Source organism: Phasianus colchicus, chromosome 14 (assembly GCF_987193195.1).
Source record: "Phasianus colchicus chromosome 14, bPhaCol1.hap1.1, whole genome shotgun sequence".
Classification (NCBI taxonomy): domain Eukaryota; kingdom Metazoa; phylum Chordata; class Aves; order Galliformes; family Phasianidae; genus Phasianus; species Phasianus colchicus.
This window is the reverse complement of record NC_143449.1, coordinates 8,535,904-8,558,453: the sequence shown is the minus strand read 5'-3', so window position 1 is coordinate 8,558,453 and position 22,550 is coordinate 8,535,904. Positions and strand designations below refer to the sequence as shown.

The 22,550-nt window shown below is 47.6% G+C and overlaps 2 protein-coding genes across 16 annotated transcripts in view; both read left to right on the top strand.

Annotated features, from left to right (window-relative positions):
- Nucleotides 1–22,550, top strand: part of ARHGEF9 (Cdc42 guanine nucleotide exchange factor 9) — a 191,730-nt gene that overhangs the window by 73,023 nt on the left and 96,157 nt on the right. Inside the window, exon 1 of one of the 15 annotated variants that reach the window (XM_090150161.1) lies at nt 11,377–11,524. The exons of 10 other annotated variants lie outside the window; for them this stretch is intronic. Coding sequence is in view for 3 of the 5 variants with exons in the window: in XM_090150157.1 (XP_090006283.1) it covers nt 15,353–15,382 (30 nt within the window). In the remaining 2 variants the exon portion in view is untranslated. Of the gene's footprint in view, nt 1–11,376; nt 11,536–15,067; nt 15,219–15,327; nt 15,383–22,550 lie in introns of those variants that run through there. 4 more of the 15 variants (XM_090150160.1, XM_090150159.1, XM_090150163.1 and 1 more) reach the window with 4 other exon arrangements.
- On the top strand, nt 7,711–11,456 carry LOC149915995 (uncharacterized). The gene has a single exon (XM_090150170.1). It carries the CDS (start codon nt 11,182–11,184, stop codon nt 11,359–11,361), a length of 180 nt encoding a protein of 59 aa, XP_090006296.1. The 5' UTR covers nt 7,711–11,181; the 3' UTR covers nt 11,362–11,456.

Below are 22,550 nucleotides of genomic sequence, written 5' to 3'. Positions count from 1 at the left end.
TCTCTGCATACTTTCATCTGAGAATAAGGTAAAAAATGATCACAAAACAGAAAAAGAGAATCAAGCCTGATAAGATTAATCTGACAGCCGTCACTGCAGTGGCTTGTGGTGAGGAGCCTGTGCATGGGTTGCTGTGGTCTGAGGGCTGTGATGGGCAAAGAGCCCATCCGGGCTGCTAGGAGCGCTCCTGCGGCTGTGCTGTTATGTACAAATTCTGCTCTCTTTTTGCAAGGCAAGGATTGTTGGTCCAGATGTCCTGGCCGGATGCCAGTGCAGATAGTTATAGTTCATCAAATTGTGATTCTACTCGATTTTCCCAGTGTTAAGTTACTCAGAGCTGAAGAGTAATTTTTTGTTGGATCGTATTGGTGCGCCCTGCTAAACAAAGGAGTTACTCCACACTAGAAGTAGCTGCGTTCACCGAGTCAGCGTGGTTATTATCATCTCAGTCTAGTGGCTAAAATTGGCCATAGAAATGGAATGTGGTTTATGGCAGTTACTCCTAGGCGACGGCTGGCTGGTCCGTTCGCACACTAGGCTGCCTGCCATCTGGAGGAGGACTTTGCCCTTCCATCGAGAGCAACACTGGGCCAATTTCCATGAGCACCGAGCCTCCCGTTGTTTTCTGGACTGTTTTTTTTTCCCCTTTATTATTTTATGTATATCTATTAAAGAGCACCAATGGAAATGTCTTTTGGATAGCACCCCTGCTATCTGCTCAGGCTCATTGGTCTAAAGATAGATTTTAGACTGGTTTATCAGAAGTTCTGCTCTGCACTGATTTATGGAAGTGCTGTTTTCTATCATTCTCATTGCTGGATGGTGTTAAAGAAACAGTTCCTCTCCTTTCAGAGTTAGTCATCTCTAAGAAGTGTGTCACTATATTTTATGAGTGATAGTACCTTTTGTTCTCATGGCAGGTGGTTCTTTATTTCTAAATTAGCCTGAAACCTAGCTATTATTCCATAATGTTGCTCTGTTGGAGCTGTTTTCTTCTCCTTTGCGTTTGCTGCTTTCCATTTTTTAAACAATTAATCTTTTGCCAATTATGCTAGCGTCCCATGAGGGTATTTTACATGCTTCATTGGTACTAAGTTGCTAAACTCTGCTAGTATCTGTTTTTAACCCTGAAAGATGAAACTAATTGTCATTGGTAGTGAGGAGAATAAATCTACATATCTGATCAGTGTTGTTGGTACAACGATTCTCTTTCTGGTTGGGCCTTCTTCACAGAGGGTATTGATTCGGCGTGGTAATCAAATGAGTTGGTTTAAGTCACGCCGTAAGTCTTCTCTGGAATGGATTTTTACGTGAGAAGGGCAGAGTTTTTTCCTCAAGCCTTTGTATTTATTTTTAAAAGGAAATGTGAACTTGCTTCTTCATCCTTATTTCTTCACATAGGGCCTCAGTCTGTACCTAAACGTTGTGCCTGGGAATGCCAAGGTGAGTGCAGCCATCAGCTTCAATAGTTAGAGGGTCTTTTATTTCTTTTACAGCTGTATTTTTACAGTAAATTGTCATTCAAACATTTAAAATCCATCTGTTGTTGACATTTTACATTGCTGTCATAAACAAAATGTAAGCTATTGTAAATCCCCACAACTTGAAATACTTTGGGAAGGAATTCCGTGCATAAAAGTGCCAAATACTGGAAGCTGTGAAGATGTCTGTGAATGGGGCAGTCCAGCAGCCAGGAAAGTTCCTTATGTTTCTCCTCACCAATTCTTCTCTGCTTGTCAGTCTGCAGATCAAGGGATATTTTATGTAGAGCAAAGAGTCTTTCTGCTTAATCCTGGAAAGCTCGGTGTGAAGTCAGGAAAAAAGGAGGAGAAAGCAGTCTAAGCCGAGGATAAACAGCTGCAGCTGTGGAAGGCAGGAGTAAGATGGAAAAGGGGTCTTATGGTCTGCAGGCATTCAGGAAGAACAGGGCTGCAGAGGAACCCTGCACTCCCACAGAGATGGGAGAGAATGGTGAGCACACGGCCTGCAGCTGCCATGCTCCTTGCAGAGGTGCACCCAGGGAAACTGCAAGGCGTGCCAGGCAGGTTGGGTGTTGTGCAGAGGTTGGTGCTTTGCAGCCTAAGTGTGGAGGACCTTCTTCCACAAAATGTTTCTTTGCAAGTTTGTTTCTTGCAAAAAACAAACCTGGTTTCTGTTCTTCCTGGTATCTTTTGTCATTGAAGGTCGATATTTGGGTTGAAAGAGCTCCACACACACTGTAGAAGTTTGAATGCACTGCAATATCATTTTGTTCCCAAAGGCTTAAGTGAGTACTAGCAAATGCATCTCTCTGGGTGATCTTTTCTCACCTACACAGTTTCTGTTTTCCATTTCACTTCCAGTTTGGGGCTTCTTTAATCTTCCAGTTGTAGCCCTCCACTGGCACTACCACAAGAGCACACAATGAACATCCTAGTTAGGAAGGAGTGGATGCTTCACTAAATAAAACCATTTGTAGAAAACCCTGTGCGTGCTGGCCTTTTTGTCAGTCCCAAGGCGAGGGATGTCTGGAAAATGCTGTGAGGCCATTGCTTGGAAGTGTCATGGAAGTACGAAGCAGTATTTCACAGAGCGCCAAACAGGATGTGCTGGCTGCAAAGCCACACACGCCATGCGGGCACCGTGTCCATCTGTCCCTCCTGTGGACTGCAGTGTTTGAGCACAGCAGGCTTTGTAAGCTGTGGTGAGTTTTGAACTGCTGAGAACCTGATTTTCTCATATACAACCAGAGTTTTCCTTTTTTTTCTTTTTTAAAGACTTCTTGAAAAATCTCTGAAATGCTTCAAGCTAACATCTTAATGTATTTATGACATTAGCTGCTTCTGCTCCAGAACGGTTGCTCTGAATCTCTTTGAGCCTGGCTGTTATTTTGAACATGACTAATTCCCTGAGTGACTAAGCTCTTAGATAATAGGGAAAATTCATCAAGTTATCTCAGTCTCCAATAGTTTCTATTGTTATGAAAAGGCATCTTATCAAAAAATAAATAACTCTTCCTATTATGTAATGTGGGAAGGAGTTGTTAAGACAACTGCAGGAGTGCTGTGTCCAGGAGCCAGTTTCAGGCTGCGAAGTCCCTGATGTCTGTTCCAGTAAGTGGGTGAGAAGTCCAGTTGTTATTCTGCAGTGCCAGTTAGCTCTCACTGCACCCAGAGCATTATTTTTGTAGGCAAATTTGTTCAGATGGGATCTCACCTTCTCTTTCTCTCAGATCTGCCATGCTACGGGATTCCTTGGATTTAACCCAAGGTCACGTCGTTCCAACAATTCAACTGCACCTTCTCTGCTGTAACTATTTTCAGGTTGTAGTCTTAAGCACTGAAACAGTTAGAGTAGCACAGGGAACCTCATCACTTTCCTCGATGTTGGCACTGTGAGTCAGGAGTGCAATTTGTGCTTGTTGAAGAAGCCAAAGCAACGTCAGGTTCCTTTCTGTGCCTGTTGTGCTAACCCCATGTCCTCTGCAGGCAGGTTTGTCCGTGTGATCCTGCCCAGCAAGCATCCCTTTGGCTCGCTGCAGTCATGTGTTGTCAGGAGCAGTGGGCAGCCAGGCAGGGCTGGTTGCTCCTGGAGGGCTTTGTGCAGCACCACAGGGCTGCAGCCTGCATGCTCTCACTGCAAGCGATCCTGCTGAGCTGGGCTGGAGGAAGAACTGAAAGCCCATTGCCATTCATCTGTCTGACTTGGAAAAATTAAAAATAAATTTAAAAAAAAATGCTGTAAACTTTTTTTTTTTTTTTTAATTTAATGCTAATACTATGGCAGATAAAAATGAGTGTTTTATATTCCATTTGTACATCTACTGATACCCAGCTGGAATTCTGACTTCATTTGGCTGTTCTGTGTTGTTTTTTTCATCACGAGTGCCAGATTCAGTAGGCTGTTCCCTCTCTTCTGTCTGGGAGGCGGAGTGAGGGGGAGAAAATGTTTTATATGCAATACCTTTAAAGCTCTAGGTTAATTTGTGTGAAGAACATGAGACCCATGGGTCAGCCTCTTAATCAGATGTGTTTTTTTCTTTCCTCAATATCTTGACAAGGAGCTATCTGAGACATCTAAAGCAGTGCTGCAGAATGGAGATGAGGAGGGCTGCCAGGAGCTGGAAGTGTGTCTCCTTTCTGTTCCCATCCTTCTTGCATGAAAAAGGGCCATGGCTTCTGCTCCCAGCTGCCACATTGAGCAGAAAGTCACGAGTCTGGGCTCTGCTTTCCTAATACATATCTTGTGAATAGCTTGCAGCAGTAAAAAGCTGAACAGTAAGTCCTAAGGAGTGTACTGTGTCAGGACTCTCAAGTTCATGAGCCTTGTATTCCTTATGGTGCACTGGGGCAGATCTGACTTGGCCATGCCCATAAGTAGTGCTGATTATGGTATGATTGGTAGAAAATGGGGAGTCCTCTTACAAGAGAGTCCTTGTTAAACCTGTTCTTTTGTTAAGGCTAGTCAATAAAGGCACAAAGCAGAACTGAAAACTTTTCTACCCTGTACTCTGTGTAGTTTCTGATGTGGCTCTTTGGTATGTGCATCGTGGATCATGCTGTTTCCATGCTGCCCGGTTTCTCGCTCTTGCACTGCTAATTGCTGAATCTCTGCAGACTTGGGCAGCTGAGAGTACTCCATTGGAGTTGCTTTGTACCTGCAAGAGACATGTGGTGTGTTGGGTTTCAAAGGATCTTCCTGTGTTGCGTCAAAGCTGAAATGCACCCTTTGATTTTCATGGGCAAGAGATTTCTTTTTTCTATTTCTGTGCTTCTTGGGGATTGCACTGAAGATGCTGACCCTGGAATTAGTGTAGATGTTGCTAGAGGGCGATGACTTTTTTTCCACTTACCACTTTGTCCAGGGATGTGTGGATGTGAAGACCTCTGCAATTTAATTTCAGAAATGAGAGCGTTCAGACTAGAGTTCCTGTAAGAGTGACTGCAGGAAGCAGTGGAAGGAGGGAGCTTGTCCTGGGTTTGTCTGTAGTTTGGTCCTGTTAGTCTTCATTTCTGAGCTCAAGTGCAAGAGCATAAGCCTGAGATGTAAACTGTAGCAGTAAATGTGTATGCATTTTTCTGGGTCAGTTTCTTAGACAAAAGAGAGCTTACATAAGATTAAAGCAAATGTCTGAATGTGACAGGTCATCTTCTAAACTGAGCTTTCTCAGTCCCTGAAGTCTATTTCTGTGACCAGGGTAACAGATATTACCTTGCCTGATTTCTGTTGGATTTAAAGTTTTTTTCTTTTTTTCTTTTTCTAAAATGGTGAGTCTGAAGATGCTTGTAGAGTACAGCCTGGGATATGGAGCAGATGTATGTAGAAGTGAAAGCACTTGCCATATGATTGCCAGAGGCATGAGATTTCAGTCCTTAATGCTTTAACTTCAAATAATCTTAAAAAGTTTTCTCTTTCTCACTGGAATCCAGACAAGCCCAATGGGATCAACTTCCCTGACAGGCTCTCTTCCAGTGCCATCTGAGCTTTGATTTGCATGGCATTACAAAAGCTCTGAAACCTGATGATATCAGCACATCGCCCCCTGTGGTGGCACAGCCACTGCTGGGTAGAGCCTTGCAGTTGTACGTGTGCATCTCTGGGTCCCTTACAAGACCACGGTGACATACATGGCTTTGGCTCTCTCTCTCCCTCCTAACATGATGGAAGTGCTTTAAGTCTTCAGCAGAGAAAGGAGCACAATCTGCTGAGATGCTGGATCAGTTTGCAGAAAGAGCCATCATCAACTGATGTTTCCAGGGGTGGTCCAAAGCCAAACTTGGTTGGTATCTGACATGTCACTTCTGCCCTTTGCTCACAGAATTAAATCTTGTTCATCTGGAACACAGCTTTCAAGAGAACAGTTAGCCAGGGCTGGTGCACAAGTACTTCACGCCCACCCTGGCGTACCTTTGATTGTTGTCTGTCTATTAGTATTAATTGAAATGGCTGAAAATATATTGACCTCTACACTGGGGACATAATTATGTTGTATAGCATTTCTTGCTTTCTGTGATGGACTTAGAACCAGTGAAGAATGGGAAAGAGTTTGTTTAGTGCAGCTTGCCCGAGCTCTGTATGTTTGTGTATGTAATACATCTACCAAGGATCAAGCACTGAAGGTCAGCGTGGTGCTTCCCATCCTTTGGTGAAATTCTTGGGTTTTGTTTTCATGGAATGCTTAGAGCAGTGACCCAGAGATGCTCAAGTCTATCACTGTAGCCTCTGAGCTTTGTGTAATGGTCTTGGCCAGTTGGTCAAACAGGTTATGCAGCACAGCCAGCTCAGCCTCCAGCACTGCACTGCATTCTCTAAACACTGCAAAAGTGGGCTTAAAAACTTAACTTACTCTCTTTTCCAGCACTCTTAGCTGTGCTGTGAGAGCCGCTTGTTTCATGGGTTGTGCTCTGCCATGTTCCTAATCTGCCTTCTCTTCCCTTTCTCTGCTTTGCAGGCTCTCATCTCAGCCTTCTCCTCTTCAGAAATTCTTCTGAAGTCTGTTTTATGCCTTGCAGCTTTTGGGATCATCAACTTATCCTTGCCCACCTCTGCTCCTTTCTCCTTTGTCTTTCTGTAATTGTATTTCATATTGGTTCTGTACATGAATCATTTGCTTGTCTAGCTATGCTATGAATTTGCTAAAGCATGTTATGCAGTTAGCAGGGAAAGATGCTGGAGGAGGTTGAGCTTGTCACTGTCACCTGCTGCTTTGCTTTGTTGTTTCTCTCTGGTTGAGGACACAGGCTGCTGAGGGAGGGAGGACTGGATCAGAGGACAAGGTGAAGTGGAAACTTTTAAGGGAGATGTGGAAAGCAAGGAAAAGAAAGAATGGCAAAAGAAAGAAGTAGGGGAAGTTACTGGAAGGAAGTCCCAAGTTCATGTGGACAGTGGGGAATCCTGGCATTTGCAAGACGGAGTGGAAAGGCACAGAACTATGAGTGAGTGGAAAAAGGTAAATTTGACTGCCAAAACCTGTGCCCTGACTTTACTGTTATTCATCCATTTTGTGTGCAACTCACTTTGGGTAAGGAACGTTAAGTGCTTGAGGATTTCCAGTGAGGTCAGTCCATAAAAATACAAAATTATGGGGTCTCTTCAGGAATGTTTCCCTTTGGTGTAGCCCTCTCCTCCCTCTGACTGAAGGATGGAGAAGAGGGCTTTGCCTGCTGCTTGCAGTGAAGAGAGGAAAAAGAGGCAGCTTCCAGTTTAAGAAAAGCCTCCTTTTTTTTGGAAGTTTAGCAAATCATAATCTCACTTAATCTTTGAAACTCTAAACTTAATTCCTGACTAGATTTAGAAAAAAATAATGACTGTGGCGGTCCTTTAATAATCTCTAATAGAGCTGAGAGCTCGGGCCCCACCTCAGTGCTGGATGCAGTAGGCAGCAGCTGGTAAGCGCCAGCAGATGAGGCTGAAGAGCAGAGGAGCAGCTGCACCTCCTGTGCCCACCCATCGCTTGGTCCCGCTGCTGCTTGTTCCTCTTCACGGGCAGTATTAGTAATGCAAATGCTGGGTTTAAACTTCTTTCGTTGTGCCACGTAGGTCTGTGATGGGGTTTGGGCATGAAGGAGCATGAAGGAACCTGACGCTGCTCACATTCTAAGATCACTGGCAGCTGTTTTCCAAACCGTTACATTCCCACTCTGGGATCTGCCTGACGCTTTTCTGGGTTCTCTGAAAAGATCATCTGCTTTGGTTGACTTCTGAGCATGTTCTCCTTGCCTGGCAGAACTGGGCTTTTCAGCCCCGCTGCCTCCCTACAGCTGCATCAGTGTAATTCACTGTATTTGTGCTGGGGTTGTGGGTGTAAGTGCTCTGTTTGTGCAATTAATGGAAGATGGAGCTGATGTGTTAGCAAAACACAGGTGCCTCTGCACATCCAAGACTGCAGTGTAGGCTGTTAATCTGCGCAGAGGATCTATGGCAGAGCAGGGAACTGATGCTGAAATCCTGTGCTCCTGCTACCCACCCCTGGACCATCCTGCCAGCTCATGTGGAGATGGTGTACCTGTCGGTGGGAGGTGAATATAGGTCCTTTAAGCATTCAGATGATAAATCCTTGTTCCTGATTTACAGCTGCATTTGGTTAGCTGATAGTGGGTTGTGCTAATTGCTGGAGACATCCATTGGAGGGAGTTGTGGTCACATGGCTGACTCAAGTATTACGCACACAGAGGTTGAAGATTTGGCATCACCTGCTTCAGAGGCATGCCTCAAAATTACTGTTACTGTAATTAATGGTATGAGGATGGCCCTTCTGGTTTGGCTATTTTGTGGGAGCCCAGAATATGCAAAATTTGTCTGTGTGTATATACAGATTTATATATGCACCTCTATATGTGTGATGTATCAGTGGAAGCCCTGGTTCCTTCCTTCTGGATGTGCCTGCTGGGGGCTGCTGAAGTTCAGAACTGCTTTCTTATACAGAAGAAGCCACTGCTGGTCTTGCATTACAAATTGTGCTCCTGAGAGCTGCTGTGATGTCAGGGCAGGTGCTGTGCTGTGAGGGAAGGCAGTGTTTTATGTAACTGCTACATGTCTTGTCTTCTTGTTCCTCAGTTTAATTCTATGCAGAAGATTAGACCAAACTTTCCAGAAAGCATTATATGAAGTTAAACTTTGGGGTGGTTTTATATAAACCCCTGATGTGTAGGTGTTATTTTCAGTAAGGCTTCCAAGAGAAAGTATCATCCATTTCCCTATTAAAATTAACATTTAGTGCACGCAGAAGGCATGGGAAATTACATAAGGCAGCAAGTACGTACTGGGAATACTGTGAATAATTTAAACGGGAGCCTGTATGCAGTACATCTATTTGTGCTGATCAACCTTGGTTGCTGTTACATACCCAATTTTCCCTCTGCTTACATTGCATACTGCGGGGTACCGGCGCATCCCTGTGCAGCATTTTGGGCGGCAGCACTGGGAGCTCCGCGGCCACTGCTGAGCTCCGGAGCTGCGGTGACGCACGAGCGGCCGTGGGGCGCGGGATGGAGGGGACCCTCCTGCTTGCGGCTGGTAGGGCTGCAGGCAGGGGCTGGCCTCGCAGCCTCTGTCTGCCCTCCCCTCTGCTGTGAGTGGCTCAGCGCTTGCGGAATGACTGCCTGAGACATGCCAGGCACATTGCTCCTAATGAAATCCTCTTTTTCGGTTACGGAAGTAGCTATTGAGCATGTGTGGTGGCTGCTGCACTGTTTTTCTGGATGGTTCCTAGGCCTTAGCTGCTTTTACCTGCCCCATTTTTTGCCTCCTCACTCCTGGACTGCGTGCAAAGGCACAGAGGGATCTGTCTGGATGCCCTACTGGCCACTCTCTTCTCAAGGTTGAGCAGATGTAGATGGCATTGGAGTGAGGCAGGGGATGGGATCGCGGGAATTCAGACTTGGGCTTTGGAAAATTGCCTGTATTGGTTTGTGAAGGGATTGTGGCTACAAATGCACCACATCTGCGATATGGTTGCTGTTCCAATTAGTCTAAAATTGCATTAGGCAAACTCTCCTAAGATGCAGTCGTGCTAGGAAATGCAGGTTGGAACTTGGTGCTGCAGCACATCCCTCACCTGGCCCCAGCCCAGCACTTGCTGGTGGGACAGCTGTCTGCCCGGGCTGGTTCTAAAGCTGCTGCCAGTAAATATGTGAGTGAAAAATCTTCTATAACTGTTCTTATGAATGGGAGATGCTCTATTTGAACACAGCAGGATGCTTCAGTCTCTGTGGGACACCCTTTAGCTTTCAAGTCTCACAAAAAGAAGGGGAGGAGAGGGGAGAGATGAAACCCCCTGTTTAACCCAAGGGTGCTGTGGTAGGAAGAAACGCTGCCTGACACTGCGGTACGCCAACTTCAGGCAATGGCTGCTCGGGTTTAAAACATCCAAGTTCTCCTCCACTCGTGCTGTTGGAACACGAACTGAGGGCTCACTTGGTGTGCCTTGGCCTGGCGCCTGCCTGCACGCCCCGGGTGTGCTGTGCAGAACAGCTTTCCTGGAACGCGCTGCCGCTCGGCCTCCGCGCAGCTCAGCGTGTAATGCATATGCATTGGCAACGTTTCTATATTTGTCTTTGCCTGTAAAATCATTTGCTTTTTCCAGCTGAGCACTTCTCCTTGCGTGTGCATGTGTGATGCTGCTCTGAGGTGACTGTTGGGTCTGGGATAGCAACTGGCATCTGGGCCATAAATGCTGATGTAGGAATTGGCATTTCTGGCTGCTGTAGGAGGAATAAAGATCCCCCCCTACGCTCTGCTTCTCTTTTTACACGGCTCTATCTGTAGAGTGTAATGATAGTGTTCAGCATGGAGAAAACAGCGCATTGCTGACAGGAGAGGGTAAACAATGTGTTTATGATAGGATTGTCCAGAGCTCAAAAACGTGATTCTCTCCGTTCCCACCTCCAAGGCTCCCCGTGAATTTCCACGTTCCGAGGGGCTGCCGTGTTGTTACTGCGGCTGCTTGGCTCCCCCGTTCCCCTCCCGCTCCCGTACCCGGCTGCTCCCGGCAGCGCTGCCTCTGCGCCGCTCTTCCCTCGCTTCCCCCGAAGCACGGCGCGGGCGTTGCAGCCGGGCAGCGGTGTCCCCGCGTACCGCGACGGTAGGGAACGGCACCTGCGCTGCGCAGAGAGCCCGGAGCCGCCTTCGTGGAGCACAGCGCTGCCATCCCACCGCGTCTCTGCTTCCCCAAGCGCCGGACGGACACACGGCCGGACGGACGGGCGGAGAGACAGACGTGCCGGCACGGCGCTCGCTGCCGCGGCGGGCGGAAGATGCGCGTATTTATGGAGCCAGCGCTTCCTTTTGCGTTTGACTGACAGCTAGGATCCCTTCGCTGCCTGGTCACCGGCGCTGATTTGTATGCGCAAGGGTCCGCCTCGCACCGAGATGCAGCCACAGCAGCTTGCAGAGCTGTCACACTCACACAGGCTTCTTATCTGCACTGGCTTGACGAATTAAAAAGCAAGCCAGCCAGCGAGAGAGAGACCGGGAGAGAGAGGGGGGAAGAGAGAGAGAAGCTTGCAGACAGCGCTCGCTTGCTTTCCTAAAGGAAGGATTTTGCGTCTCTAGTGCTCCCTGGTTGTGATGATGCTTCGCTTAGCGGGCTCCAGAATGAGCTAGAGACAGCAGCTAGGGGGATAAACTGAAAGCAGAGCACAAACCGTTCCGAGCAAACCAAACCGGGAACAGTTTTCTCCTTTATTCTAGCATGGTGGATGTATGGACAGTCTTACAGAGCAGAGGTTGACTTCTCCAAATCTGCCAGCCCCACATCTCGAACACTACAGTGTTCTGCATTGCACCATGACCTTGGATGTTCAAACGGTGGTCGTTTTTGCAGTGATTGTGGTGCTATTGCTTGTGAATGTCATACTCATGTTTTTCCTGGGCACTCGTTAAATGGATTTTTTCTCCTGAGCTGTTGGGGGCTACTACTACCACTAGCAATTCAACAAGAGAGCAAGAGCGGGAGAGAGAGAGAAAGGAGAGAGAGAGAGAGAGAAAGAGAGATTCTTACTGAGGGGGGAACGCGTTGAGATTCAACATGGCCTCGCTGTGATATGTATGACGTTGGTATATTATCTCTCCCTAAATCTTTTGTCATGTCTTGTCTTTAAGTATGCCTGTAAGTGTAGCTGCTTTTGCCTGGGTTTTAAATGTGATAAATAATAGCGATCATTCGTTCCTGTGTCGTTCTGTGCTAGAGAGAGAGAGCTGTACGTATGTAGTTAGAAGCAGAATGAAAATATCTGTCTGTAATCAGCACGGGCTGTGTTATTGTGCTTCCTTTAAAATACTGACTCGAGTTAATAACGAGATGTTTTGTTCGAAATTTCCAGCAAGCAGTTAATGTGAATGTCTGTGAGAGTAACCATGTAGCTGCCAAGTGAGAGGTGCTGCCTGCAATTGGATTGAGCTCTGGACATTTTGGCTGGGGGGGAATGAGGGGGGAATGAGAAATCCTATTAAAGGATTAAATCTTTGCTAAAATAACATTCAGCCACAAAAGAGGGAACCCAGATGTCTTTGTTGATCTGTGTTGCCTTGATGATCTGACTTGATTTCTCAGTGTTCAACCCAAAAGCCTCCAAATTCTATGTCCACACCGATTTAGCCTTCTTAAGAGATGCGAGAGGGACTGGATGTAACCTGCTGGGCTTTTTCTGTCTGTGTGTGCTTTATATCTTGCAGATTGAGAAGGAGGAATGAAAAATATCCAGGGATGCATGCTTTGTTTTCCTTTGCTAAAGCAACAGACACAGAGGGGATGGGTTGGCTTTGGTTTCTCTTGAAATCTTATTTAGCCTTCTTTAATGTCTGTGTATTTATATTGATGGTTTTTGGTAATACACGTAGGGAAAATCTTTGCCCACCTTAAGGATAACGAGATTTCGAGATAGGCTGTTTTGTATGACTTTATTTACATTGATTTTCTTGAAAATGAAGTGCGGAGCTGCATATTATAGGCTTGCTGAATAGGTGTCCCCCAGCGAGAGGTCTGTCTGCTGGGAGATGTCTGGTCCCAAATTGCAATGTTTACAGCCTGCAAGCAGCTGCGGGCTCCAGTTCCAGTGCACCAAGTCAGCAAGGGTATGAAGGGGATGGCTGAAAAGAGCAATGTGTTCTCCTCTTGGAAATGTGTCTCCGTATTTCAGTACTGTTCTGTTAGAAATCTGGTGGAGTTTTATTTTAAATATATTTTCCTCTTTCAAAAATCAGAATTGCTCCAAAAATTAAGAAATCACAGTTCGCAAATGTTTAGATCTCTTGATAGCCTTCACTGGAATTATTTTGCTTTGATTATGAACCAGTTGGTGCCACCTCCAGCTGTATTATTTATCTGATGTCCTCTAGTGATCCAGAGGAAAAAAAAAAAAGTAATTGATTAATAAAGGCACGGATGGGGCTTACAGATGGGGCTCCCAGCCATCCCCATGCGAGTGGTGCTGCGAGTTGAATGCAGAGATAGACTGAGTTGGGAGCAGAGTTGTTTTTGGCTGATGGCATGGTCGGACATTGAGTGAAATGCTGTAGGTTTGCGGCTCTGAAACTGTCCTTAGTGTAAATAAGAGAGGGGAAAAAAAAAAAAAAAAGCCCTGATCTCAGGGTGGTAACATTTGGCTGGCTGAGCTGACAGAGGAGTGTGATGGCAGCAGACCTGTGTAAATGGCCAGTGATGCCAAACCCCGTGGCACTGCACGGCCGCTTGGTGCCTGCTGGCTCTGCATCCTCACCCTGGGAGCTACCTGGGGGAGAGGGATCAGGAATAAGACTGAGTGACCATCCCTAGGAAAAGTCATTTGGATGTTGAGCATGGTTTGGGTAGTTAAACAGCTTCAACCAGCTTCGTTTTCCTATTAGCTGTGCGATGCCATTAGTTTTATAGGTTGCAGAACCTCTCGGAAATATCACGAAGGAGCAAAGATCACCAAGGAGAGGGGATCAATCAGTTGGCAGCCAAAATAACCCTTGTGGTGAAACAGTTTTAAACAATTTGGGGGAGAAAGGGTGAAAAAATGAAAAGCAAAAATCCCAGCGAGTTAAAAATAAGAGGCAACAGTGTCTGAATGTTGATTTTCCTTGCTGCTAGAGCCTTGGCATCAAGGTTTACCTTTCAATACGATTTCTACGAGGAATGCTTGGTACCTGCTGGGGTGTTCCAGTCTGTGCTGGTGCATTCCTCGATGCAGAGCGGGCAGTGTGTGTGTGTGGCTGATATGTGCCGGCGTGATGGACCTCCTGGTCCCTGTGGGGACATCGTGTGGAGCTGGGGGACCGTGGGGCTTTGGGTGCATGGGGAGGGACAGAGATATCAGGCATGGGATAGGGGTTTCTGCAAACTTGTCTATTTTTTCCATAAGGGAACATGCTTAAAGGGGATTGGTGTAAATTTAGTAATACTTTCTGGGTTTTTGCTCTCCCAAAGGTTGGTGGGATTAAATGTGCAGAGCACCTTGAAAGTTCAATGCAGAAAAAAACTTCGAGTGTTGTTTTAGCAGTGCTGTGTTGGGCATCCTGTTGGGCTCTAGGAAGAAAGAGGAAACAAGCACGGAAAGTGAGCAAGGGCCGGGGTTTTTGCTGTGTTTAGTTAGGTCTTTTTCCCACCCGCATTCCTCAGGGTCCCCCTCTTCCAATGGGCCTTCAGCCACCTGCTCCATCCCCATCTTGGTATTTTTGCGCCTGCACTTCGGCATTCCCCGAGCCTGCAGCTGAGCCTCAGACAGCCCCGTGAGCAGAGCAGTTAGTGAGGTGAGCAGCTCAGTCTTGCTGTACTCCTCAGGAGCAGCTCAACAAGGCCAGTCTGCTTTGGCAGCTTTTTGGGGTGACCATGTTTCTGGTTCCTTGCAGTAGACCCGTCTGCTCATAAGCAACCATGCTTTGCACAGTGCATGGTGCAATCTGTGTGCTGTAACAGATGGAGATGGGGGACTGTTCTCCTCCCCCCTGAGCTCTATGGGAGGACATGGGCTGTGAGTGGGGCTGCTAGGGTCGGTCCTGGCCATACAGCTCAGCCCTATTTGTCAGCATTGAGCTCCTCCTGTTCACGGGAATGCTTGAGCCCAGAGCGGAGGGAAGAGTGGTCATCCCTGTAAAGAAATCAGCGTGCTGACCCTCTAGAAAACACAGCCCTAAAGAAAATAGTGCATTTGTATGCAGATAGGATAATTATAACACATAAAATCTCTTTCAGCGATTGCTCCTGTTGTTTCCGAGGCTGGGTGATGGGAGAGCTGACTTGCTGTTTGTCTGCTTAAGCAGGATTCAATGTTATTTGCCACAGGATTCATGAAAATGCCTCTGACTGTATCATAGCAACCCTGCTTCCCACAGTCCATAAAAAGTCCATCGCCTGTGCGGCAATCCGCCGCTGTCAGGATTCAGGCACCCTTCTCAGCACGGGGAAGGGAGCGTTTCTCCCTCTTTGGATGCCTCAGAACAAAGCATCCGTGTTGGGATGCTTCGTGTTGGGATGGTTAGTGCTGGCCCCACGATCACTGTGATGTTAATGCTCCGAGAGAGCTTCCGTTCATTTTTTTTTTAAAGGCTCCCCCCTCCCTCCCTGGCTATTTCCCAGCTCTGTATTAAGCCTCACATGACAAGTTAGAGGGGGACGGGACAGCTCGGAGGGCTCTGACGCGATGGCCCATCCCTGCCCTGCCATTTGGACCCCCGCCATGGCAGCGGCACGGCACTTGCTTACGCTTCGTAGTGAGTGAGGATTGGCCCCGGTGGAGCCCTGCGGTGGGGATGCGGAGGTGCTCGCTGGTCCTGTAGATGAATGTCCTTAGCGCTGCATGTTCACCTGTTCCCTGCCCCCGTCTGTTTGCATAATGTGGTTATATTTCTTTTTGGATCAGGTATTCAGTACACAGCCCAACTGCTGTGTATAATGTCTGAAGGAAAATTGCCAAAAATCCATGTAAGTTTTGTTTGGCTTGCCCTGGTTTGTGCCTAGCCCCCTTTTTGTGCGCTGCCCGTTTCATTTGGTGTTGTTGCCGGTCTCTGTCTGTGCTGCTGGTGGTGGTGGGAGCCGCGATGCTCTGTGTGCCGTGCCTGCTGCATGTCCATGTCCTGCCTGTGCTGTGTGTGCTGCGGGGTTCCGTGCATCCGTTGTCGGGCGGCTCTGCTCTTACCATGTGTGCCTTCCTGAAGGGGCTGTGACAGCTGTGCTCGGTGCGTACCGCTACTGGAGTGCTACCGCTGCTGTGGCGACCGAGCGCACCGATTCCAGTTTTAACTGAAGAATTTTCAATGAGCACATGTTGGGAAGCGTGAGGAAAACTGCCTAATGATCACGTAATAACGGCGGTTATGTACTCCGTTATTAGTAATGAAGAGGACGGGTCCGTTAGGTGGTCGCAGCGGCGGCACAGGAGCTGCCGTTAAGTCTCCTCTTGTGCCATTAGTTCACTGTGCAGCCCTAGGCATGTTCTGCACTTCTTGTGATCCCCTTTCCCAAAGGAACACAGCACCGTGCCTGGGCAGAGTCAGGACTGAGCACACCCATTGTGTCCCTTCTCTGTGCTGTCCCCGCGCAGCACAGCGTTGCAGGGCAGTGGGACTCTGTGTGTTTGAGCGGGGAGAGGTGGCAAGCTGGAGTGATTTATAATTCTGCCTAAAAATAGGGGCTCCTGGAGGAAGAGCTGCTGGAGGAACCGTGATTTATTTCTTTTCTAATTGGTGATGGTTGAATGTCTTGTGACCCTGGTTGGAAGCAAGCCTTCTTCTAAAGGATCCGGGCTGCCTCTGACTGTGCCATCGTCCTCAGCAGCAAAGCGCCCTGCAGCCTCGGCTGCTGATTTTCAACCAAAGGCATTTTTTGTGGAGAACTGCCTTTGTGTTGTGGGAAGCACCACGCAGACAGTGTGCACAGGGCACACCTGGGCTGAGGGCAGGAAGCCCTGTGCTCTGCTATGCTGCGCGGGACGCTGGGCAGGCCTGGGGCTCACAGCAGGGCTGCGAGGAAGGAGTGAGCTCACAGTTAGGCTGGCTTGTTCTACAGAAGGTTTTGTAGGGCTGTGCTACGCTTGGGGAGCTGCCGCTGCTCCCATGGTGGAACGGGGTAAACTGAGGCAGGGCTGCTACCAGAAGCCAGGAGCCGTGGCAACTACGTGTCTGCTGCTTCTTCTTCATCCTCGGTGGCACAGGGCAGGTGGCTGTGGCTCCTGGCTGCTGCCACCTGACAGTGCCCCAGGGACAGGCCCGGCCTGCGGGCTGTGCGGGAGCCGTTCGCTCCGGTGGAGCAACGTTTCCAGGGCTGTGGGCACAGTGGGTGCCAGGAACAGAAGCACCTGCCAGTGCCCCTATGGAAGGGCCCACGAGTTAGTGCCTGCCCCTTCTCTTGCATCAGCTGAACCACATGTACCATAACGTATAGACTGCTGGCAAGGATTGCGTTGCTATTTTAGGCAGCATTTCTGGCTAAGTAAAGCAGGGGGTATGCTGCAAGCTGCTTTTCTCTGCAATCTTTTCTAACTCTCTGAGTGATTAACTCTTTCTGCAGCTTCACTGCTGTCCTCTAGGACGGGAGCAGGACTTGCAGGGTGGCAGTTATAGCCCAGGGGGGACAGAACCATGACCACAGCTGTAATGTGGTCTCAGCAAGTGGCATTGTCCCATTTGCTGCAGCATGGGGTACGGCATCCCAGCCCTTATTATTTTGGCGGGTGGGATAACAGGCAAAGTTAATATATAGATGACTGTGTTGTTAGGTCCTCTCCTGCCCTACACATACTGAGTGCTCCAGCAGCCTTCCCTCTCGAGCTTGGCTACTGCAGTGCGGTGCTTCCATGTCACGGGCTGCAGGGCTGTGTGTGGGGAAAGCAGCATTCTGCTCTCCTGCTGCTTCCCGTGGTCATGTTTGTGGGGCATGTCCTGCCTGTACCAGGATGACAGTAATTGTCAACGGGTTTGGGATCTGGGACATGGCAGGGATGTACTGGTGTGCTCGTAAAGTGCCCCAAAGAGCTGCCTCACCCTCAGCAATGCCCAAGTAAAATTCTCTTACTGTTGCTTTTTTTTTTTTTTTTTTTTGTATCAGTCCCCTTTCATCACAAAGGTAGTTGCCTGAGAGTGTCTGTTTCTAAGCAGATCCAATACTTCTGTCTCTACTTCTGGGGCCTAGAGCTGATGCTGCTGAGATCGGTGGCTGAGTGAGTGATGGCAGCTCTGGGTGCAGAGGAGCTGAGGAGCGACCAGCCGGCTCTGAGGGCTCTGAGCACAGCAGAGATCCTCTTTGTGTGGGGGGAATGCTTCTTGGAATTGAAAAATACAGTGTGGCCTCAGCTGCACAGAGATAAATACGAATGTAGAGAAATACCCTAAAGACCAATCTTTCACCCTGATAAGCAGTGGGCCGATATGCTCGGCATATCTGTAGAAAAGTTTTTTAAAGAAAATTTGTCTCATTTGGAAAAAAAACAAGATCTTGTTAGTGTTATCACAAGACAGGTTTGTTTTTTTTTCCCAAAGAATTTCATATTTCCCTTGCTGTTTTTGATGCTTTCACTCTCCTGTATTATATTTAATATATCTGACAAGATTTTCTTAATAGGCTTTACATTGAAGTTTCTGTTCTGATACCAAATTTGGTAAATACTTGCTATCTCAGATTCTTTCTCCTCAGCTTGATAAGGTGCTGATTAATTTTATACAACTCTCTTTCCTTATCTATTTGAGTTTCAGTCAGTTTTATTGTAAACTTGGAAAAGTATGATCAATCTTTAATGTTTGTTTTTAAGGTTTATTGCAAAGACTTTGAGGCGTGCAGCATGTTTGGTGTTTTGTGAAGTTCTCTAAGAATTATGTTAAAAAGCAACAATTATAGAACAGGTTTTGAATCCAGATAAAGTATTTTAAAATAGGAATGAGTGCCCTTCAAATGACAGCTGGCTGCGATGCAGATGGGGGTACAAAATGTGAATTCTATTACTGTAGTATAGCGCACACAAAACTGGATGCATAAAGCAGGGAATGCTGATGGTGCCCGTAAACAGGGCAGGATGAGGAGGTGTGTTGTGTCGCTCAGTGCCTCCACCCACTCCTCCATCCCAGGAGAGCAGGGCAGAGAGCTGGCTGCCATCTGCAGAGTGTGTCTGCTGCGGCTTTGTGGGCAGCAGCTGACACCTGGATGGATTTTCAGTCTCCTCTGGCCCATGGTAGATGGATCTCTCATCTGACGTCCAGCAGCAGATCGATCCCATCTCCTGGACTCCACAAGCGTTTTGCACAAGTCTCTCCTAAAGAACTGACAGCATGCAGAGGCTCAGGGAAGAGAAATGGAGTCTCACAAAGCTGCAGGCTGGCCCCAGACCCGTGGAGGGCTAACCACTGCCTTGAGAGCCCTTGCCCAGGGGAGACTGGCCCCACGGGCTTATGCCTAGGGGAGAGCTGAGTGTCCGCATGTACCAACAGGACTGGGACCCTCCTCCTACAGCCTGCAGGAGCTGCTGGCTTGCTCCCTGCACTGTGCTCAGGTACTGATGCCATACTTCTGAGATGACATGATGTTCTCAACCTGCTGCCACTTGCAGATTGGCACAGTGGCCCCACATCCATTTTCCCACTCGATGTTAAGCTCAGTATCCAGCCCCCTGAGCCCATATTTGGGGGAAGACTGTAGCAGGCAATGCGTTCTGAGTGCTTCTTAGTTTGCCACCTCCCTCTCCTCCTCTTTCATAGCTTCCTGGTTTCTGGTTCTCTTCCCACGCTCCCCGTGTTAAACAGTTGCTGTGTTTTGCCCCAGAAAATGGTGCTGGTTCAGTCCATCTCCAGTACGTGTTGTCAGCGTGGATGCCAGGCTGTCCCCTCTCATCCTCACGCACACACAGCACATGCAGCAGTAAGCACACATGTGCAGGCTTCTGCATGCATTTGTGAATATTTGTGTATATTTATCTCTACATATGCAGGGAAACAAATATATTAAAACACATGTGCATATGTTTTCCTTCCCAGATATATTTTGAAAAATATGAGTCAGCAGCAGGCAGGAACATATTACATAATCTCTGGGAGTGAAGAAAACCTTGCAATTATTAGGAGGCAGGCTTGCTGCGAGCAGCACTTCTTAGCATTATTTTGTTAGCCCACGTCACAGTGTGCCTCTGTCAGGTGGCCTTATTTCCGTCGGACGCAGCTGTGTCCGATTCAGAAATGGAGTTCCAGCATCTTGGCTTTTGTTGTATTTTTAAAAGAAAAAGCAATGAGCAGAATCTCAGCTCTGGATTGAGGATTACTTCTCTTCCTTAGTCCTTTTCTGCAAGGACTCTCTGGTTTTCCTTTCTGATTTCCCCTACTCCCCACCTCCCGCCGTTTTCTCAAAAATCTCAGCGCTGAGAGAAATTGCACAAAAGTGCAGCTGGAAATAAACATTGCCCCCTCCACCTCCTCTCTGCTCGTGGCCGCCCACCTCCACTGCCTACACCAACGGGATGAAGTCAACATCCACTTTTAGTCTCCGTCTCCTGCTCTTGCAGCTCCCTGCAAGCTCCCTCCTGATGCTGCACGAAGCATGCTGGCTGGAATTTGGAGATGGATGAGCCCCACGGCAGCGGCTCCTGCAGCTGTAGGAGCCCCATCAGTTGTGGTACACTGTGATGTAAAGGGGTGACACAAACAAAAACCAAGTGATGTGGATCCAGCTTGAGTCGGAGGGCAGTGACCATGAGGGCTTCAGTCCTGCACCCTGCGATGGCTGGGTGCCCTGGGAGGAGCGGGGCTTTGGGTGCTCTTGCCCACTGGCAGTGCTGTACCGCTGTTCCTCCATCTCTCATGCAGGCCTTCATTCCAGGCTGCCCAGTCAAATTCTTGCATTTCTGAAGACAGTTCAAAAGCCTATGAGGGGAGTAGGCAGCGGCAGAGTTAAAGGAAGTAAAGGAAAGAACTTGTTTGGTTATTTTTAATTTGTCCAATAAAACCAAAGGTTTTGAACTGCTTTCATCTCCCAGGGTGCTGCAGCAGTTCTGCTGTGGCTAAGCTGGTGGTCGCCTTTCAAGCCAAGGGAACACTCTGTTGTGGTTTTAACATAGCAAAGCCTTCCCAAGGAGGCAGTAAGTTGCCGTGCTGGCCTGGAGTGCAGGGAGCTCCGTGCCCTGTCTGGGATAGTGTCTGAGAGACGGGCTGCAGAGAAAATTGCGACAGACACAGTAATTGATGATGATGGAATAACCTGTTTATCCAGAGCCCTCTGTCTTCACCCCTATTAGCTTGGGGGTTTCTGGTGCTCTGAGACATGATAATTTGAATCTTTTTTATTTTCAAAAACCACAAAAGCCTCCGCTCTAACCAGGAGATTCTTATGAGCTCAGCAGAGGTGATGTGCTCATCAGTTCCCCTCCATTAGGGCTCTGCGTTTTATTCTTTGTTTTTCCTTCTGTAAAACGTGTGGAAGGAAATTGCCCTTTCTTGTTAAATGATTTGACAGCCAAGGATGGAAAGCACTGCATCCACGGTAGTTGTGATTATAGGGGAGCAAAAAATACTGCTAGATCAGCCTGTTCTGCTCTTTGCCAGAAGAGCAAAAAGGAGGTGGGCTCCTTGGGAGCCTCTGCAGCCCAGGGTCCTGCCCAGGCCGTGCTCCTTCCTTTGGTTATTAGTATTTAAAAGCAACCTCACAAATTCCACCTGGGATCTTATCAGTGCCCAATGAAGGGCTGGAGCAGCTGCCAGAGAGTTCCACTGAAGATTAATTTGGGCTTAGATACTTTGCATACACAATATTGGGCTGCATTCTTATTATTTCCACTGTTTTGACCAGCATTCAGTTAGATAAGGTCTTGATACCTTTTTAAAGCCTCCAATCATTACTTATTAGTAACACAATTCCTCCCTGTTTTTAACTGATCTAAATTAGGCTTTTCTGCTTCTCTGTATTTCTGTACAGCAAGGAAATTAAGCTGCATTGAGAAGAAATACCAAAGTAAAAACAGTGGCTTTGCAGTTGTAGCTTCCCAGCCTTTTGTGGCATGAACTCCAGGGCAGAACCATTCACAGTAACCAACAACCCTCTCCTCAGAGCCAGTAATAATGTACAGGAAAGGCTCACAGTGCACGAATGAATGGCACAAAAGCCACCCAAGGCTGCCCAGCTCTGCTCTGGACCCTGCCAGTGCTGTCTGCTGCAGCAGACCACCTCTCTGCCTGAGCGACACAGGCTCACGGCTTTCTTCCCCAACCTTTCCTTTTAGAGTTTCTGTGTCTGACCACCCTCTCCCCAAAAGGAAGGCTGTTCCCTGGGGCATGTTCCCTCCTGTTTTGTCAAACCTGGCAGGAGACGTCTGTAGTGGTTAGTCTCAGATGGTCATGAAAGACTTCCCACTCAATCCTTTGAACAGTTCACCCACGGCTGAAAACACCTCACTGCCACTAGCAGTGGTTTTGGCTTTCCTTTTTTTTTTTCCCTCCTCTTTTTTTCCTTCCTGTTTCCACTGCAGACAATTTTACCTTCATGTTTTTTGTTGTTGTTGTTGTTGTTTGTTGTTTTCCATCTGATGTTGAAATTTAAGTAATAATACTTGACATTCTTCATTCTAGAGTCTTCAGAATGATTTCTGAAGTTGGGTTACTTAGAAGCCTTTGTGCTAAACAAATACTTTTTCTGTTTTGTAATGAAAATAGGTGCCTGAAAACCCTCAGAAGTCAGCTGAAGATCAAAGCCTTGGGACTACCAGCAGTTTTCTGCATTATCCATGGGGGTGATATAGGCTCAAGGTTGTGTAGGGTAAATGCAAATGGATGGTAAGGGCCATGTGCATCTGTAAAAGTGAATCCCAATGCTTTTGAGAGCTGTACCTGGTGGCTGACTCTCCTACCGCTGCCCTAGCTGGAAATCTCTTGAATTGTCATCTTATTTGTATGTCCATCGCTAGGCAGCGATGGCCAGCGAGTGGCTGGGGTGAGATGACAGCAGCCCTGCTCTTTTCAGTGGCAACTGGATTCACTTACAAGCTCTTGAGAAGAACAGAGTTGTTCTCACATTGTCCATCCTCATGGTTTTCCTCCTCTTCTATGTTTTATTAGTAGGAATCAGGACAGTACATGGAGATTTGTGTCCTGGAGGCACAGGATTAAGGCATCCTGAGAATCTG

Bases quoted from the DNA above. Each gene is read 5' to 3' on its own strand.
- LOC149915995 (XM_090150170.1), top strand. From the start codon at position 11,182: ATGGACAGTCTTACAGAGCAGAGGTTGACTTCTCCAAATCTGCCAGCC.